The sequence below is a fragment of the Callorhinus ursinus genome, unplaced genomic scaffold (assembly GCF_003265705.2).
Source record: "Callorhinus ursinus isolate GAN/ISIS: 27379988/994484 unplaced genomic scaffold, GSC_fseal_2.0 scaffold27, whole genome shotgun sequence".
Taxonomy (NCBI): domain Eukaryota; kingdom Metazoa; phylum Chordata; class Mammalia; order Carnivora; family Otariidae; genus Callorhinus; species Callorhinus ursinus.
Genome location: NW_027397089.1, coordinates 8,300,177 through 8,320,889, shown reverse-complemented (window position 1 = coordinate 8,320,889; position 20,713 = coordinate 8,300,177). Strand labels below are relative to the sequence as shown.

Here is a 20,713-nt window from a genome sequence, read left to right as displayed (position 1 = left end):
GAGGGGGTCTGGCCCTACCTGCTGCTGCCAGGAATTGTGGAGGCAGCTCGCTTAATGCCCGATGAGGGAGCTGAACAGTGAGATGTCCGTGGGCAGTTCCGGGGTCTCTGAACCTGGAGATTTAGGATTACACCTCTCTCTGGGTGCGGTGCTCTGCTGATTCTGACTTTCTGTCCAGCCCCCTTTTCTCAGCAGCGCACACTGTGTTGTCTTCTCCTGACCAGGTATGACTATGGGAAGCAAGAGGATGACTCTCAAGGCCCACGGGGGCCGTGGCACTTCTGAGCAGAGAAGATGCCTGTCATCTCATGCAAGCCATCTCATGCAAGCCACTCCCCACGGGTCTCCCTACATCTTCCTAGGCACGTGTTTTATGGACTACTGGTGACCCAGGGAAGGCCTGAACGTGGTGTGCTGGCCACAGTGAATTATCAGAGACAGAAGAAATAGAGTCTGAAAATTATATGATTAAAGTTGTCACTAGCCTCGGGGCGCCTGGGTGGCTCAGTCATTAAGCGTCTGCCTCCTGCTCAGGTCACGATCCCGGGGTCCCGCGATCAAGACCCACATCGCCTCTCCCTCTCCCACTCCCCCTGTTTGTGTTCCCTCTCTCGCTGTGTCTCTCTCTGTCAAATAAATAAATAACTTTAAAAAAAAGTTGTCACTAGCCTCAATGGATTTTTTTTTCAGATTTATTTATTTATTTATTTATTTATTTATTTATTTTAGAGAGAGAGAGAGAGAGACAAAGAGTGGGGGGAGGGGCAAAGGCAGAGGGAGAGAATCTCAAGCAGACTCCCTGCTGAACATGGAGCCTGACACAGGCTTAATCCCTCAACCCTGAGATCATGACCTGAACCAAAATCAAGTCAGATGCTTACCTGACTGAACCACCCAGGCGCCCCTCAGTGGATTATTTTTAATTACTCTTTCACTCAGGATAGAATTCATGTACTCTTACAAAATAAACAATGACCCCTCAGGTACCTTTTTGGACCAGAGTCGATTTTTAAGTTTTTATTATTTTTTTTCTAGATTACAATTAAAAAGAGAGAGAGCTTACTGTATTTTAATATACGGAAGCTTAGGCCCAGGAACACTGAACATGGCTATTTAACCAATGGCTGGGAATATGCACTCAGGCAAATGCGGGAGGAATGACATCATCGACATATTTGGGATCCAGATAAGGTAATCTCAAGTGAAAACCTGGATTCTATTTGGCCTAGCTTGAGTTAGAGGAAGAGCAAACATCCTGGTGTGACCCTCACACCCACCTACCACCAGATTTTTAAAAAAGCTTTGGACAGTTCTGGATAAAGTGACCAAGAAGGCCACATCCATTTCTGGGATTTATATGTCTCTCCTCTCCTGGGCTCTTTCTACCCTTCCAAAGAGAGCACTGCCCCTCGCCCACCTCCTCCCATAGTAAAATCTGCCCCTCTCCCATCCCCTGTCCCACTTCTATGACAATCAACTCAAGTATTGTTAACTCAAATGCTCAAGGTTAAAACCTTAAGTAGGGAGATCCCCATAAATATTCTTTTCCTTGTAGTAGGATTTTCCTAAAGATCAGAAAGCTTTTCAGGTCCAGAAAAATGAGGCATGATGGGGGAGAGGGACCCGCCCAGTAGTCCTTCAAACTCAGTCATGTAGGTAGCCACCTACTCTGTCTGACCAGAAGAGTCATGGTCACAGAGCTGGTGAGACTCGGAGAACACTTCCCAGTAGCCCCAGCTCCGGCTGAGGCTTGGGAACCTGTGTGGGTCTGCAGCTGAACAGGCTGCTGGTTACAGCTGAGCAAATCTCGGCTCAAACTGGTTAAAGGGAAGCATCCAGAAGTCTAAGAGAAGGGGTTTTTCCTCCCACGATTTCAGAGGGCATTTTACTGTGGAAGGCAGAATGAGTAAATAAGTGAAAAAAAAAAAAGTAGGGGGGATGGTGGTGGGAAGAATTCATGCAGAACCTCTCTGCCCCTAGTGCCCGGCTCCCTGAGCATTACTTGTGACAACTCACCAAGGTTGACTAACTTTGCTCAGACCCCCGGGCTTCTCTATTCATCCCACACAGAACACCCTCAGAGATTGGCTTGGCTTCACGCTGCTGCCCAGAAGAGGACGTGTCAGGCAATAAGCAAGAAAAATGCTCATTTCTTGTTGAAAAAGTCCCAAATTGTAACTTAACAGGGTGATCTTTTTTTTTTTTTTTTTTAAATTTCCAAAATGTGCTTTTCCCCCAGAGTCCTTGAGCACAGACCTGCGGTTTTCTCTCTCCTGGGTTTTATAGTCTATCCGCCTCAAGCCAAGAGACTTGGCTCTGCTCCCCCTGAGTCAGAGTCTCGGCTGGTAGCTGAACCCAGGAAGGCCTGGCCCCACATCTCTCCCTGGAACCACCAGACCACACAGCCTCCTGTGCTCAAGCCTTTGGCTGGGTATCCTGCCTCCTCTTTGTTTGGAAAGAGATGTCTTACGTAACTGCACAACCTACTAAATGCTCCATTGTCTTCCACTTGGGAGAGCTCAAAATAACCCATTAGTGACTTATGACTTATCACAAAGATAGACTCTCTTACCCACATAGCCACAGCCCCCATGAAGCTGGCCTCACCTATCTTACTCAGATCAATAATCAACAACAAGACTTAATGACTGTTGTCTTTGGGGTAATCGTAAGTTCAGGACAAGGTACAGGAAATACAAAGCCTGGTTTATCTATAGGTCATGGTACTTTGCTCGAGCAGCCCATGAGAGAGTCATTTGTAATTCAAGATTGAGACAGGCATACACAATGCTGATTGGATGATTCTTTCACTAATCTGATTTTGATAAACAGCTGATGAAAATGGAAGGTGTCTGGTCATAAGAGGAGAGATACCCAGGCAGGGAAATCAGCTTCTCTTCCCTCCTGGGGCAGGGATTTATTTCGAAGCTCCTGTTGAGAGTCCACAATGCCAAGAATGGAGATCACTGCCCTGGACTGCAAGAGCCTTCTAAGCAGAACGACAGAAACCCATTGGGTAAGGTCTTCTCTTCCATCTTATTTTCTATGAATCGCTGATTAGCCCAGTTGGGAATTCTAGTAATTACTTTAAGCTGGCACCTCTAGAAAAAAATATATACCTCTTAGGATTCAATTAAAAATGAAAAGAAGCTCTGTCTGCCTGGTGTTGCCAAGGAGTTTTCACTGTCTAAGGCAGGGGTGTAGACCAGGATGAATAAAACACTCTGCGTTAGGTGACATTTCCATCTGGTTCTGCTGCCAGAGCAGCCCTGGGGAGAGGAGCTGGAGAGAGATGGGGGCCAGCCTCCTCCAGCCTGCTCTCTTCTCCGTGGATCTCATAGTCTTTCAAGGATCCCCGAAGACTCTTACTTCTTTCTTTCTGCGGCAGACGTTTTCTCATCTGGGACCAACGACGTGATTAGTTTCAGGTGGAGGCACATTTCTTTCCCTGCTCCGTGACATGGGGGCCTTTGACAAAGCTCTCAGAAAGGCTCCCTGAGCTTGGTGAAGTGCAGCCATCTCCAAATGCCTTGGGAAGCGTACCTAAGAAGCATGGAGGGAAAAGGTTGAGCGGCTGTCTCCCCTGGCCACCAATGCCCCTCCCACTTCCCTCAACACCTCAGTATCACGGACCGATCCACCAAGTCCCACGCATGGATCTCTGGACAGCAGCAGCCACATGGAGCATGTGCGAAATGTTGCCGCGCTGAGTTCCGTGGCATGTGTGCCTCGCGTCTCGTCCTGTTCCGCTCAGTGAGATGGAAAAAGCTGAGAGTACGAGGGCGCTTCCCTTCTGGCTTTCGAAGAGCGATTTCCACAAGGATCTCTGAAGCTCAAGCTTTTTGCAGAAGATACTTGCCTACACGACAGGGCAGAATTGTAAGGCACGTAATTTGGAAATGGTATAATAAGAATAAATCTTCTTTGGTGGTTTCCCATTTCCAGGAGACAAGGTGGAGTTCAAGTCGACCTCAAGTGAAAAAATTGGGTAGTTGCCATTTTATTGGAATACAATCTGCATTCAAAAATGGGTGGGAACTCTTTATACTACAAGAACAGCTCAGAAGGCAGTTGAGTGTGTAAGAGAGCTCATGGAAGTGTCATTTCAAATCCGTTTTCCTTTTAAATGCTAATGTGCTGGGGCGCCCAGGGGCTCAGTTTGTTAAGGGGGTCGACTCTTGATTTCGGTGCAGGTCATGATCTCAGGGTGGTGAGATCAAGAATGTGTTGGGCTCTGTGCTGGGTGTGGAGCCTGCTTAAGATTTTCTCTCTCCCTCTCTAAAAAAAAAAAAAAGAATAAATAAATAGTGATAATAATAATAAATTTTTAAAAATGCTAACTTGCTATGTAGGAAGGATTTAAAATAGACATTGGGAAAAATTCCTAACCACGAATGTGTAAAGTATGGAAGAGATCCCTATCTCTATAGAATATTAAATAATCTTATCTAAGGGTTATTAATAAAATAGTACACAACTCTTTTCCTAGAATGGTTTCTTTCAAACCCTGCCTAAAAGCTATAAGAAAAACAATTCTTCCAACTAGAATTTGTGGGAATTTACCAAACCAACAGACTTCTAATTGTGTTGCTGTCCTTTCTTACATGTCCCTCAGCCTCTTCTATGTCTAAAAATACTTCCGGCTTAGGAATTTTGGAGACAGAATAAAAAATAGGGAAGTTAAGGGGCCAACCCTAGAAAGTAGAATTGAAATATCAGTAAATTATCACTTCAAGTTTGCAATAAAAATACAAATTAAGGGGCGCCTGGTGGCTCAGTTGGTTAAGTGTCTGCCTTCGGCTCAGTCATGATCTCAGGGTCCTGGGATTGAGCCCCACATCAGGCTCCCTGAAGCCTGCTTCTCCCTCTACCCCTCCTCCCTGCTTGTGCTTGCAGTCTCCCTCTCTCTGTATCAAATAAATAAAATCTTTAAAAAAATACGAATTAAATTTAAAAATTCTTTCATTATAGACTACATATTTTAAGCACATACATGAAAATAATATGCAAAACCATGATCCTCTTTAACTGGGCTTGGGAAATCCTGGAATGATATTTTAAGGACCCTTTGAATTCAGTGTCAATGTATGTTTGAGAGTCCATGTATTATGGCCATTAAGAGTATGGTTTTGGAACCACACTTGGGCATACTTGGCCTTGAGCAAACCACCAACTCTCTCTGTACCTCCCTGCCTCAGTTTCTTTGTCTGAAGGATATCATAGTGTATGTGTGAAGAGTGAATGAATGAATGGATGATTATCTATAATAGATTTAGAAACAGTGCCTATGATTAATGCTATGTAAGTGTTTGCTGTTGAGTATAAACTGTCAACAAATTGAAATTCAGGAGCACATTAGGAAACCAGGAAAACTGGTAGCCTCTAAAATTTCTAGAGCAAAACACTTTGAAGAAACACACAAATTAATAGTCTCTATATTCTGGAGCCTAAGAACAGAACAGTAATCCCTCAGCCTCTTGTAAGCATGGGAAATAATATAGATAATTCTCTTATATTTGTTCCCTAGCCATGATCTCTACTCAGTGGGCAAAGTGGAGCAGGGCTTCAAAGTCCTCGCATCTGGGAGTCCCGGGGCTCACTGACCTGGGTGAGCGACATGCTGGGGCCAGAGTAAGATTTTTAGGGCCCAGAGCCATTCTGTGGGCCTCTTCCCTACTCCCATAGATACAGGGGACTACAGGTGTAATAAATACCTCATGTAGTCTTTAAGGGAGTAAAAAAAGTAAAAAAGTAACAAAGGGCTTTGAGTAGTGGGCCAGGCACACTGGGAAGGGTAAACCCACCCTTCCTGCTTTGGAGACACTGGCAGGTTTATGAATTAAGTGTTTGCACAGATATATATGACTTCAAACCTACCTGGCAGAGTCCTTTTTTTGTACCATCCCCCAGCTGAACCCTGCCCAGCACCAGGAACTCAGGCTCCGTGTAGGGGTAGGATTTTGGTAAGACCCTGGTAGGGACCTCTGTGTGAAAATAGAATGGTTCAGAGCAAATTGGGATCCCTGAATTTTATGGATCCATGTCCAAATAGACAAGATCCATCCTGGAATCCAAGAGAGAAAACCTGCAGAAGACTTGTCCAAAGCTGTTCCCAGCAGGCCGCATTGCCTGCGCCAGAGGCCCCTGGGGCTGGCTCAACATGCAAGCCTCTTCTGTCTAGACCTAAATGCAGAGTTCTATAAATTGACATCTTGGGTACTCTGAAGAGCTAAGATAGACGAGATTTGGATTCACAGCATGCCTGTGAATTAAAAATAGAAATTAAATACAGACATGAGCAAACTATCCTGTTGGAGGAGAGGTGACTTTCTTGCCTTAAGGAGAAATGTAATAGGATCTCATCTGACTGCAAGCAGACACTCCAAGCCACACCCATTGCTTTGACAGTAGTAGAACTCTGACGTCAAAAAAGAGACATGGCCCATACCGCACTTGACCCCAAACCACCTCCCCTTCTTCCCCAAGTTTATTCTCTTCCTCTGCTTTTCTTGCTGAGGAAGAAACACCACCACCAGCAGGAAGGGACCAAAGAGACATTAGCATAAGAGCCCATGGACATCTGCCTGCAGCTTTTTGTATTCTTTCCTCCTCTGACACAAAAGCAGTTCTGGATGAAAAAGAGTTGGAAGGTCAGAGTGACTCCAAGACAAGCCCTAGGGTTGTATGGAAGTCTAGAATTTACTGAAGGTTCCTGTACTCTTTTGTAAGAGAAATTAGGCTTCAGGTGGGTTTTTAAATGAAATTATCAGCTTTTTAAATGTTTTTTAGAGATAATATTTCTCTTCCACCGCCGGATTATACTCCCATCCACACTCAGCATCTGTACATTTCTCTCCCAGTGCAGTCATGACCCTTGACATAAAGCAAAAGGGAGAAATGTTTTTCTGCTCATAAGTTTTAAATTTTGAATCTGGTTATTTACAGTCAAGAGTTATTATATTTGTTTTACTTTAATAAGGAAAATATAAAAAGGGAAAAAATGTTTTACAAATCTCTTAGTTGACTCCCAAATCTTTCCCTTAATATTTATTTCTTATCTTAAAATCTGTATTAGAGCTGGAAGGAATCCTTGTCCAATTCACTCATTTTATAGAAGAACAAACTGAAGCCCAGATGAGGGTAAGCGACTTGCTTAAGGTCATGCGACTCAATTTCTCTCTCTCTTTTTTCCATTTTAATGTACACATTTGGGTCAAAACTTTTCTTCCCGATGTTTTTCTTTATTCTTTGCCATATGAATTAAAATATTTTACCATTTGATTGCAATCTGCAATTATACACTTATTTCGACAAGTTGAAAACCCCTGCTCAGTATTCTTATGGAGGCTAGGCAAGACCAGGGACAGGGCGAAAACTCCACATTCATATTCCCAGTGTATTCCGGGACATGTCTCCTATGCTTTTTTTTTTTTTAGAATAAAATAAAATAAAATGAAATAAAACAAAACTTACTCATCCTCTCTCAACCTCAGTGACCCTGAAGGAATGGAAAGAGTGAAATGAAAAAGGTGATTCGTGGTGATCCAAGAGTTTGGAGAAGAGTAGCTGTAAGTGTGAGGAGGAATACTGAGGGGACGGCCAAAGCAGCCTTTCTCTGAGAGCCTGCCTATGGTGGTGATTATATGACACAGGTGACTGGAATCCTCAAGAGAGCTTCCTGTCTATCTTGGTTAAAAACAGACTCTAGAAACGGTCAGATTGCCTGGGGTCCAAGTCTAGGTTTTGCTACCATTTACTAGCTCTAGAGTGTTAGACAAATTCCTTAACTACTCTATACCTAAGTTCCTTCATTCATAAAATGAGAGTAATAAGAGCAACCTACCACAGGGTTGTTGTGACAATTACATGACTTCATATTTATAATGTGCTGGAACGAGTGCTGGAACATTCTAAGGGCATAACTATGCTTATCATTATCATTATCTATTATCAACCCTGTTTCCCAGCTGATCTGAAAATTTGGGCCAAAGATGGAAGAAGAGGAATTGTTTTATTATGTTTGACCAGGTACTTAGGAAAACAACACAGTCATGGCTTGACAATGGAAAATCCTTTTTCCTATACCTAATGTATAAATTTGCTAAACCATTAATGTATACATTCAAAATAGAGAACAGTTTCCAGAATGTGCTTTCTTAGAGAGCTCTCCGGTAGACTTAAGACTTCTAGATTAGAGTCTGGTCTCTTGTTGATCTAATCAGCCTCTCTATAATTAGTATGCACTGAGTTTTCCCATTGTAGCTCCAGATCTGCAACAGCGAAGGATAGTCCCACCAAACCCCACATCTTTCCAGTGTTTTGTCAATCCTTTTGCCTTTCCTAGGGTTGCAGTGGACCACTTGGGAGGTATCACATAATGACATGCTGCAGGAAAACCTTCCACTGCTTCCGATTTCTAAATTTATGTCTTGTGTACAACCACTAACAACAACACGCAACACCCCCGATGACTGGAGAATCCGGTAAATTGTGCAAGCTCCTTGCAAAGCCATCAGAGCTTACCCGTCCCCACTGCATTGGAGGGGGGAATCAAATATGCAATTCATAGCTCAAAACGCGGGACTTTAGAGTCAGTAGGTAAAACAGGAATGAGCACTGTCATCGGTCGTGCCGCCAGAACAATTAGAAATATTCTTCACCTACTCAACTTGAGAAAAGGACCGGACTCCCACTTGCCTTCTGCGCAGTGAGTAGCTAGTGTGGATTGAGCCACGGAAGCCTGCCATGGCCTCGGAACAGGCTCCTCTGCTCCGTGCTGTGCCCTTGGCCACACAACAGAAGGCTGCAGGGCCTGGGGGAGGCCAGACTGAGGCGAGGGAAAGAATGGCATGAAATCCGATGCAGCTGCTGAACTTTCTTTTCATTAACTTTAAATTATATCAATTTTTAGACTTTTGGACACCTACTGGAAGAAGGAAAAAGACAATCTGTCTGCTTTTAACCTGACTCGAATTGAGCAATAATAAAAGTAATTTAGCTGAGGGCAGAAAGCCAGGACCACCGCTGTCCCTGCTCCCCACCTTCCAGTCCTATTTAGCTAGAAGTTTCCATTTCAGCTCTCCTCCTCTGAGGCAAGGAAAACAGCTCCAGAAAGGAGGCTGTCCCTGCAGCTGTCTCCTCTGCCTGGCTTTACCAGAGTGACTCAGCAAAGCAACCCCTTCCCTGGTGGGAACAGGGCAGGGCATATGTTCCACGGCTGTAGATGCGTGTGCCATCTTTCCAGCTTGCTTATTCATGCTGTCCCGAACACTTCTGTCGGAAATGGCCAATAGCACCCGGATCATTAAATTATTTATGTACCCCATTTTGCAAATGTCTTTCGGGGGAAGAGGTGACCAGAAAGACGTCTCTTGGCTGTGCTAGGCCAGCTGAGATTGGTGTGGGTGGATGGGAATGTGGTGGGTGGAGGGGCAGGTATTAACATTCACCACCAAATACCCAAGTGTTCAAGATCCTAGCACTCCAAGCCCTTCCCTGGTCTTCTGCTCTAAGCTACCTTTTATTATACCTGAAGCCATACTTTGAATGCTCTGAGCTTCTCCAGAACACTTGTTCCTCTTGGTCACAGAATAAAAAACAAAGCAAGAAGGAAAGGAGATGTAAGTTTCAACTCTCCAGTGCATGCTTATGGAATATCTACTTTGCCATAGTCCTCATTCCAGGAACCAGATGTATAGAGATCAATAAAGCTTACATTTATGTGGGAGAAACAGATAATGAAAACATAAGCAAATAAGGAGAACATTTTAGATAGTGGTGAGTATTCTGGAGACCAGTCTTATGGGAGAGAGTGAAGGGGCAGGGTAATACTGGGATGATAAGGGAAGTCCTCTTTTGGGACACACCATGTGTTCTGGGACCTCAGTAATAAGAAGGAATGAGCCATGCAATGGGGAAAAAAGCATTCCAGGCAGAAGCAACAGCAAAGATTACTGCCCCAGGATAAAGTTAGGCCATCAGGAAAACCAAGAGAAGAGCTTGATCACAGTATTGGAGGAACAGGCTGCTACTAGACAGGGAAGGGGAGGTAGGCTGGGGTGGGATCGCAGAGGGGCTTGTAGGCCACAGGAAGAGTTTGGAAGCCACCAGAGTGTGTGTAAGCAGTGAAGTGACATGATGTTGAACTCGCTTCCCATTCCCCCCTGTGACAGATGTATAGGATATGCACAAACACAGGGAAGACACATGGTTAGGGGAGAAACTGAGTTAAGGTTATGAAAATATTTTATGTTTTTATAATTGAATGTCACTTCAGATTTGATATTTAGAAGGATGAACAATTTCTCAGCAATGCAAAAGGAAAGGCTAGGTTGGAAAATCAGGCAAGTGTTTTCTCGAAGGCTTTTATAAAATTAATGCCTGAAATGGAACATCATCCACACATAGGTCACGGTGGACTTTAATCTTTCAAAGTCAACCAACTCTTAAGATATTTTGAATTGACTAGGAAAGAGAATTATCTTAAGATATTTTGAATTGACGCAGGAAAGAGAAAATGATATCTTTCTCACTGAGTCCCCAGAACTTACACATCCATTAAGACAAGGCACAACTTGGTTTAAGAAACCAATAACCAGTAATTTACAAGTGGCGAGGTTTATCCATATTTGCACAGAGTACCAAGTCTCCCTCTGAGATCCAGACGAGAACCTTCAGTTTTAGCCACTTGTTTAACCACAGTGGTCTCTCTTTGTTCCAGGACATTGGCACCACCCTGGAAGATCCAGTCAATGAAAGAGCTTGGACAAATAAATGTTTTGGGGAGTTGACCTATGAAACTCCTTCAAATATTCCTTTTCTATGTGGCTTACTTTCTCTCTTTCTTCCTTTTCTTTTAAAAATTTTAAGAAAGGGCAAGATAAATATGAGAGAAAGGGGACATGATTTTTATTATGAATTCTGTGATTATGTCTAACATGGCTAAAATGACATAATATTATTTTTGTAAAAGGATGGAGTCTTAAACACATAGTGATTAGAGGCATTCTTCAGACTACAAGTAAACAGAGACTGCGTACCCACAAAATATGTACAAAAGTCAAACAAATACCTTTTTTTTAAACAAAGTTAATGTCTGAAGAAAATTGATGGACTTGAGCAGAGAAGCTATTAACAAAGAATAAATGAAAACATGTTACTTGTAGATATGTTTTTATTCAGTTCATCATATTTATCCCCTGTCAACTTAAAGATATAATGGAAGACAAAATATTTTAAAAGAGTAAAAAACCAGAGGTCAAATACTAAATAAGGAAGGGAGAGTATACATAAAATCGTAGGAGAAGCTACTATAATTAAGCGAACTACCTAGCTCTGAAAAATGTGGATGCTTTCTACCATCCCATATTTTACTTTCACTGTGATTCCAGAGCCCTAAATAAATTAGATTTGAACATTTTATTTTTACCTCAGAGATGTTCCTTCTTTTGAATAAACATTGGAAAGTTAGCTCAATGATTATACATCTAAAGAATGAAAGTATGGGAGACTGAATATTGACCCCCAAAGATATCCATGGACCCCGTGACTTTATATGGCAAAAAAGGGGGGGGGCGGACTTTGCAGACGTGAATAAATTAAGAATTTTGAGCTGGGGAGATTATCCTGGATTATCTGGGTGGACCGTAATGTAATCACATACATTCTCATAAGAAAGAGGCAGAGAGGTACTTGACACAGAAGACAAGAAAGCAATGTGACCACTGAGGCAGAGAACAGTATGGTGGGGCCACAAGCCAACGAATGCCAACAGCCAGCAGAGCTGGAAGAGGTTCTTCCCTAGAGCCTCGGGAGGAATGCAATCCCACTGACACCTTGGTTTTCGTGTGGTGAAACAGATTTCAGGCTTTCAGACTCCCAGAACTGTGGGAGATTAAATCTCTGTTGCTTTAAGCCACCCCACTTCTGTTGTTACTGCAGCCATAGAAATTAACACAAAAAGCTAGTCTGAATTAATACTCACAGACATCTTAAAGGAAATAAAAATAGCTGTGAGGAGGCAGAGGACCCCAGCCTAAAATCAGATCACAGACTGACTCCTTGAGTCCACCCTGTTGAGACTCTGAGCAGAAAACCTGGCTAATCTATGCCAAGACTTCTGACCTACAAAAAGTCTGAGGTAATAAATGGGTATTGTTTTCAGTTTGCTAACTCTGTGGTAATACAGTAGTGGGAAACTAATATACTAACCAAGCAAGATGAGTATATAATCACCCTTACAATTTCCTCAATACCACTTCTCTGTTGCCTGAATCCCAGTTTCTATCAACCATGCATTTACTTTCACATTTTCAAGGTTGATAATGTTTATATTCTGTTCTATAACAATAATAGTGTTGTAGCTGGGGAAGAGGATCTGTAGCAGATTGGCTACATTTGAACCTAGTTGTACTTAACATAGGCATATATTTTTAAAAAGATTTATTTATTTTAGAGAGACAGAAAAAGAGTGAGCAAGAGAGAGAGTAAGTGGGGGGAGGGTCAGAGGGAGAGAATCTCAAGCAGACTCCCCGCTGAGCTCAGAGTCCAATGCAGGGCTCAATCCCAGGACCCCGAGATCATGACCTGAGCTGAAGCCAAGAGTCGGATGCTTAACCGACTGAGCCATCCAGGCGCCTCAACATAAGCGTATTAAATTTGGGTAAGCAAAGTAATCTTTCTGTAGCTGTTTTCTTATCTGTATTATCAAGACAGAAAAGTACATCCTACATTATAGTGTTATTGTGAAAAATAAGTCAGTCAATGCATGTCAGGTGCTTACAAGAGTGACCAGCACATCATCATCATCATCATCATCATCATCATTAGTGTTCAGTAAGTATTGCCATTTTTATTACTACGTTTACATTTTTGTGACTTGAATATATTTGTTCTAAAAACTGAAAGTCAATAAATTACATTTACATAAATAGGACTAAGTATTTTTCACAGCAGTGCCAAATTGTGTGTCAGGATGAAGTGTGCTTATCTGCAGGTCCAGTGTCATAACTGTTGGACAATTTGAAAGAGAATGTTCCTAGCATCAAGGTCAAATGGATACTGTTTTTTCTTACATATATATATATATGTCATCAGTTTCTCAAAAATTTGTCATATTTTGTTTACTTTGTATTGGACAATAACTTTATTATTTATTTTGTCTTCTTGATAAAAAATTTCGTTCATAATACCTCAAAATGAGGTATTATAATAAGTCAAAAAATTGCTAAAAATCTCTTTTCTCTTCAGGGGTATTTTTCAGCTCCAATCTGGACTACTTCTTTTTTTTTTTATTTTTTATTGTTATGTTAATCACCATACATTACATCATTAGTTTTTGATGTAGTGTTCCATGAAATCTGGACTACTTCTTAAAGCTGTCAAATAGCAGTCAACCTGGGTTTTTATGGTAAATACTTGAACACTTTTTCTTCTATTTGTCAGTAAAAATAACCAAAAATAGTACATAAAGCACGTTTTCCTGGAAAATTCTGTCAGTATGATAATCACAAATCGGTAGTAGTCCCAGAAGGCAGAGGGCCAGCTTTGAAATCAGACACTCCTGAAACCTAATCCTACCTGTACCACTTCCTCTTTGTGGGAGTTTAGACAAATGATGAACTTTTCAGACCCCCAGTGTCCTCATCTTTGGAATGACGGTAATAGTACACGGCTGATAATTCTGTACATGGCAGATTAAGTGACATAGCAAGTGTAAAGCTCCACGTGTGATACCCGTTACATGGTAAGCTCTTACTAAATGGGAACTATAATCATTACTAGTCAAGAACTGCAGCTAATCACCCCCTTAGCACTTAACTCATTTGAAGAAAATTATTTATTTTTAATTTTAAATTCTGGAATATAAAACACATAATAAAAAGCACCTAAAATGTAAAGGTCCTGTTTAATTGTTAACAGAAAAGTGTTGCACAGATAACAAACACAGATTTTTTAAAAAATACATTGCCAGCATCCAAAAGCCCTCATCCTCCTTTCCCCTTCTACTTCTCCTCCTTCAGAAACACTTCCTTCCTCTGTAAGGGTAACTGGTATTTAATTATAATTTCCAATTTTCTTAATTTATATGGTAAACACTTCCCCCCTCTGTCCTTCTAGTTTTACCACCTAAAGAGAGATACCTCTAGCAAGGCTGAGATAACTTATGAGTTGCCCAAGAAAGTTTGGTAGATTGATTTCATATTTATTGAGAGATATAGTGTGCAAAAACTGTACAGAAACTAATAAAGTAGTATACTATTTACTCTCCAGCAGCTTGTAGTGATGAAAAATAAAGCCATGCTCCCAGCGATCAGCTTGCCTAATGCCCTTTGTTCCACTTTCCTATTGAGTATAACAATATTTACTAGAAGCAAAAGTAATACTAGCAGTTGCTCTTTTTAGAATTGTTTTCAAAGCCAACTCTGTACCCATTCCCATAACATGAAGAGAAGGGAAAATGAAAAGGGGCCTAATATTCATTGAGTTCCTGCTATATGCCTAACAATGTGCTAGAGATTCTCCATTGCACTTTTTAATTGTTACAACAATCTGAAAGGTATTATTAACTCTATATGACTTGTAAGGAAATTGAGGCAACAGCTCAGAGTCAGGATAATATAATCTTAAAAATGTAAAATCCATCATTCCAAAGATGAGACTTCTATGTCACTTCATCAGGAAGATATAATACTTATAAATGTAAATGTAAATGCACCTACCAATAGAGTCTCAAGTTGCATGAAATAAACTCTAATAAAATTGAAAAACTCAACAATTATGGTTCAAGATTTCAATACCTCATTCTCAATAATTGATAAAAATATGAGACAAAAGATAAGCAAGAATATAGAAGACTTGACAACACTATCAACCAACTCAACCTAACTGACATATGGAGACATTCTACCCAAAAACCACAGAATGTACATTCTTTCAAGCACATGTGGTTAGACCAGGATCATCCATATGCTGGGACCTAAAACAAGTCTCCATACATTTGAAAGGATTAAGGCCTTACAAAGTATGCTTTCCAATCACAACGGAACTAGAAATCAACGACAGAAAGAAATCTGGAAAATTCCCAAGTATTGGGAAATTTAAAAATACAATTCTAAATAACCCACTGTTCAAAGAAGAAATCACAATGAAAATTAGAAAATATTTTAACTGAATGAAACTAAAGTATAACATACCAAAATTTAAGACATGTAGCTAAAGTAGTGCTTAGAGGGAAATTTAATTTAATTTAATTTAATTTTATTTTATTTTTTTAAGATTTTATTTATTTATCTGACAGAGAGAGAGACAGTGAGAGAGGGAACACAAGAAGGGGGAGTGGGAGAGGGAGAAGCAGCTTCCCGCCAAGCAGGGAGCCTGATGTGGGGCTCGATCCCAGGACTCTGGGATCATGACCTGAGCCGAAGGCAGACGTTTAATGACTGAGCCACCCAGGCGCCTCAGGAAATTTAATTTTAAATACCTGTGTTAGAAAACAAGAAAGGCTTCTTAGGTCAATAACCTAAGCTTTCACTTTAAGATATTAGGAAAAGAAAAGTAAATAAATAGACAAATGTAAATAATAAATATTAGAGCAGAAGTCCATGAAATAAAAAACACAAGAACAATAGAGAGAACCAATGGAACCAATTTTTTTTTTTAATGATCAAGTAAATTCACAAACCTTTATGTAGACTGACCAGAATAAAAAGAGAGAAGAATCAGGAATGGAATCAGGAATGAAATGGAGGATATGACTACTAACGCTCCAGAAACTAAGAAGGATTATAAGGGAATATTATGAATAACTGTACAACAGTAACTTAGACAACTTAGACGAGATAAATTCCTAGAAAGTCATAAATTACTAAAATTGACTCAGGAAGAAATAGGAAATTGGAATAGATCTATAACAAATAAAGAAATGATATTAGTAATTAAAAATCTTCCTACACAGACAAGCCTAAGCCCAGAGAATTTACTGGTGAATTTTGGTTAAAATGTACAGAAATAGTAGCAGTCCTTCACAAAATCTTATAGAAAGTAGAGGAGGGAATACTCCCCAGTTCATTTTTATGAGTATTACTAGTATCACCCTGATACCAAAGTCAAACAAAGACATCAAAAGAAAATTACAGACCAATAATAACCTTCATGAACACAAATGCAACAATCATTAACACTATTTTAGCAAATCAAATCCAGCAATATATGAAGTTAAGATAAAGTAGGATTTATACAAGAATGCAAAGTTGGTTTAAGACCTGAAGATAAACCTAAAATATCAAGGACAAACAGCTCTTGATCATCTCAACAGATACAGAAAAAGCATTTGAAAAAACATAATATCCATTCATGATTAAAAACTCTCAACAAACTAAGAACAAAGAGAACTTCTTCAGTCTGTGGATGTGATGTTTGCTTACATCTCTAAATTTACTACAATCATTTAATTGGAGGTTAATAAATTTACACTAGGTAAATTTGTTTTAAAGCTTATTTATTTATTTATTTAAGTAGTCTCTACACCCAACATGGGGCTCAAACTCATGACCCTGAGATCAAGAGCCGCACAGTCCTCTGACTGAACCAGCCAGGTGCCCCAACAGTAGGTAAATTTTATTATATATAAATTATACCTCAATTTAGCTATTATAGAAAATTGAAAATGTCTAAGGTGTTTAATTCTTTCAATAGAAGTCACTATAGGCAAGAAGAGTATCTTTATTATGTTCTCTTTAGAACACAACTCATCCAGATTACTCAATCAATTTTTAGTGTTTTATTCAATTGAGCTTTAAAATATTAACCATGTTCCATGGACTGTATAATCTATAGCCTGACATTCAAGTTGCTGCATGTTCTTGTCACAATTTATTCTCTTTTATCTACTCTGTTTCCATCAAAGCAGCTTTTAGACCCACTTTTTCATGTCTGTGTCTTCGCTCATGCTGTGCCCTTCATCCACTAGGTGGTACTTTGGGCACTTGTAGCTTTGTTCCTACAAGGACAGATGTCAGGGTGATTTGAAAGAGGGAGATGCGTCAGGTAAGCAAGCCATTTCTCACTTGAGTAGTCACAAGCCAGAGGCCCTTTACCAGGTATAATTGGACAACTTTAACTCACATTCATAGAATTAATCTTTTTCTTTTCCTCAGCAAAAGTTGAATATGAAGGATCTCATGTGTCAGAATTTTTCCAAAATGTGGGTTCCTTGGGCTAATTTAGGACTTCACTCATTAATTCTTCAACAAGCATTTACTGAGTGTCTACTCTGTGCCAAACACTCTTCTAGTTATTGGAAGTACAGTAGGATATATAACAAAGTTCCTCCCCTCATGGCACCTACATTATAGTTGAGGAAGAAAGTGAATGAACAAATAATTGCTGATGTTTAGTATGTAAGGACTTTGCAAAGCCCTGAAAAGCAAGAAAGGGGCATGGGGGAATGGTGAAGAAGGCAGTTACCATTGTATGTGGAATGGATGGCCAATGCTTTTCCAACAAGATGACATTTAGTACATCTGAAGGAAATGAAGGAGGGAATCACACAGCTAACTTGGGAGAAAGAAATGAAGGCAGAGATAAAACATGACATACAAATGATTATGAGCAGGACATTCTTGGTATATTAACTTAAGAGCAAGAAGGGCAAGTGTGTGGGTGTAGCACAGCGTAGATGGGGGTATGTGGTAGAGATAAGCTTGGAGAAGTAGATGTGATCTGGCTTGTAGAGCGTGAAGGGACTTGCAGGGCATTTTAAGGCCTTTTGATTTTATTCTGAGTGAAATAGAAGCTTCTGAAAGATCTTGAGCAAAGAAGTGACACAATCTGACTTCTGTTGTAAAAAGATTACTTTAGCTGCTGTGTTGAGATCGACTATAGTAGGGCAGAGGCAGAGTTGGGAGACCAGTTAGGATGCTATTATAATAATCCAGGCAAGAGGTAATGATGGCTTAGATAAGGGTTAGCAATGGAGGAGATGAGAAGTGACTGTATTTTGTATATATTTCTAAGGAAGAGTCAACAAGATTAGCTGATGATGAGATAACAAGGTGTGAGAGAATAAGAACCAAAGATGAATATTAATTTTACTCATTTAACAAAAGTTTATGTAGTACTAATTATATGCTAGGGACTGTTCCAAGATCTTGACAAATATTGACTCATTTAGTCTTTGCAATAGCCCTATGAGATAACTACTATTTTTGTTCTCTCTTCCTGACTTCAAGGTTTTTGCTCTGAGAAGCTGGAAGGATGGAGCTCTCATTTACTGAGAGAGGGAAGACCATGTGAAGAGCAGGTTCAAGTTGATAGGTTAAGGTTGATAGGACTGAAACAACTGTGTGGTGTCAAGCAGGTGGTTGGTCATACGAGTCTGGAGTTAAGGAGAGTGGACATCTGTGTAAAGATAGTTTAAAACCATGAAATTGGAGGAGGTCTCTAAGCGAGTGTAGCTATAGGACCAAGGTCTAGGTTGGGGGCCACCCAGCGTTTAAGTATGAAGACAAAAAGACGAACTATCAAAGAAGACAGGAGAGTGACCCAAGAGCTCAGCATCCTGGAAGCCAAGTGAATGAAGTGTTGGAAGGAGGAGGGACCAAGCAACTGGGTTAAATGCTACAGATGGGTCAAGTAAGAGAGAACTGAGTATTTATTGGTTACTTTGAAAAGAGCTGTTTCATTAAGTGGTAGAAATGGAAGTTTGAATGCAGTGGGTTCAAGAGAAAGCTGGAGGAGGAGAATAAGAGATGGTAAATAAAGAGAACTGTCCCATGGCAGTAATAGGAAGATATGGCAGCTGTCAGGGAAGAATTTGGGGTCAAGAGTGGGACTCTTGTTTTATTTGTTTTACTTGGTTTTAAGTATGGGAGAAATAACAGCATATTTGTATGCTGGGGGAAATAGTCCAGTAGAAAAGGAAAAAAAAATGTTGCTATAGGAAAGAGGAAATAAGTGATGTTAATGAGCTGATGAGAGAGGATGAGAAAGTATGGGGCTTGGACTTAGAAGCACAGACAGTTCATCCTCAGCACATGGAGAAAAGGCAGAACATGTGGGGTTTGACACAGTTATGTGGGAGATGTGGTTGGCATCTGTGGAAGTTCTCTTCTGATTGCTTCTGTTTTTTGCAATGATATGGGGAAAAGGTCATGTGCCAAAAAAGAAGCTCAGAAGTATTGGAGTTTTGAGGATTTCTAGGGAAATGAGCACTATTATCCATAACAGTCCACCTACAGGTCTTTCCATCATCACAATTTCATTATTTGAGTTTAGAAAAGTTTGGTCTTCAAGAGGCCCCTATTAAAATGCAAACACTGGGGTGCCTGGGTGGCGCAGTTGATTGAGCATACAACTCTTGGTTTCTGCTCAGGTCCTGATCTCAGGGTCATGAGATCCAGCCCCAGGCTTGTGTGGGGCTCCGCACTCAGTGCGGAGTCTGCTTGAGATTCTTTCTCCCTCTGCCTCTGCACCTCCCACTCGTGCTCTCTCTCTTTCTAAAATCAATCAATCAATCAATCAATCAGTCTTTTTTTAAAAAGGGGCAAATACTTAGAAACCCCAGTGCTTTTCAGCTGCTTTTCTTGGATAACGCATTTGTATCAGAAGATGTCTGAGTTGTCAGATGGTAGAGAGTGAGATTTCTCAGGTCATGATGCTTGTACTCTATTTTTCCTGGGAAATCTAAATTTCACTTCATTTTATTTTTTTTCAAGAAAAGTAAGTTGTTAAATGTAGAACTGAGTGTAATTCATTTGAAAAGTTTTGTAAGATTTAATATCATAAATCCACATTAGAAAAATAATTCATCAAACCACTTGTCTAATGTTTTCCCTATAGGAGTAAGACATAAGTCCAGGCCCTTGGCAAGAGTCAAGGCGGTGGGGTAAGGAAAGACACTTGTTCTTAGGAAGGGGGAAAGGGGCTTCCTATTGGAGATAAGGAGTTGTTCTAGACCAATAATGTGTTACAATTATGGGGACCTTCTCTGTGTCTATCAGATCTATGAATGAATACCCCCTTTCAAATTAATAACTACTGAGCAGGAATATACTCACTTGTTCTCTCCTCTACTATTATGGCCAATGAATTTTTATAGAATTTTCTTTTTAAAAAATGCATTGGGCTACCCATAGGGTGGCAAGAGAATGCTATACATAAGGTACATGGATGGGCCCTTAAGCTTGAGTTAGAATCCCAGTTCTATCACACCCCAAATTTGTGAGCCTGGGAAATTGTCTGATCCTAAGACAATTTATTCTTCTATAAATCATGGGGTATGGACAAAGGTTGTTGTAAAATTAAATGAAGTAACATGCCACAGTAAATGTGCAGCACAGTGTCTAGCTCATTGAAAGATTCATTATTATTTGTATGTTGCTAGACCCTTAAGCAGTATCTTCCCTTGTACCTGGAGAAACATCCAGAGCTCTCTCTGAGGATTTCTGTTTATTCTCAACCCAAAGACCTGAATGCCACTAAACAGAGGGGAGTAAATGGAGAACAGTTTGAAGAGTGTCGGAGAATTGGAGAAGAGTGGAGAACATACAGACTATGTTTTCTTCTTTTCTTAGAAACATCTTTATTTCTAGTTTTGTTTGTTTGTTTGTTTTTAGGGATGGATCTAAGACTAGGCCTCACCTTTTATGAAAATTGAGCTATAACTGACACATAACATATGTGTATACATATGTATATGTATATATACATATGT

General features: G+C 40.4%; 1 protein-coding gene across 3 annotated transcripts in view; it reads left to right on the top strand.

Moving 5' to 3' along the window:
- SSPN (sarcospan) overlaps window positions 1-20,713 on the top strand; it is a 250,290-nt gene that overhangs the window by 117,347 nt on the left and 112,230 nt on the right. The window contains exon 4 of one of the 3 annotated variants that reach the window (XM_073877828.1): window positions 225-334. The exons of the other annotated variants lie outside the window; for them this stretch is intronic. Within the exon in view, the coding sequence (XP_073733929.1) occupies window positions 225-285 (61 nt within the window). The 3' untranslated portion in view covers window positions 286-334. Of the gene's footprint in view, window positions 1-224; window positions 335-20,713 lie in introns of those variants that run through there. 3 annotated transcript variants of the gene reach the window in all.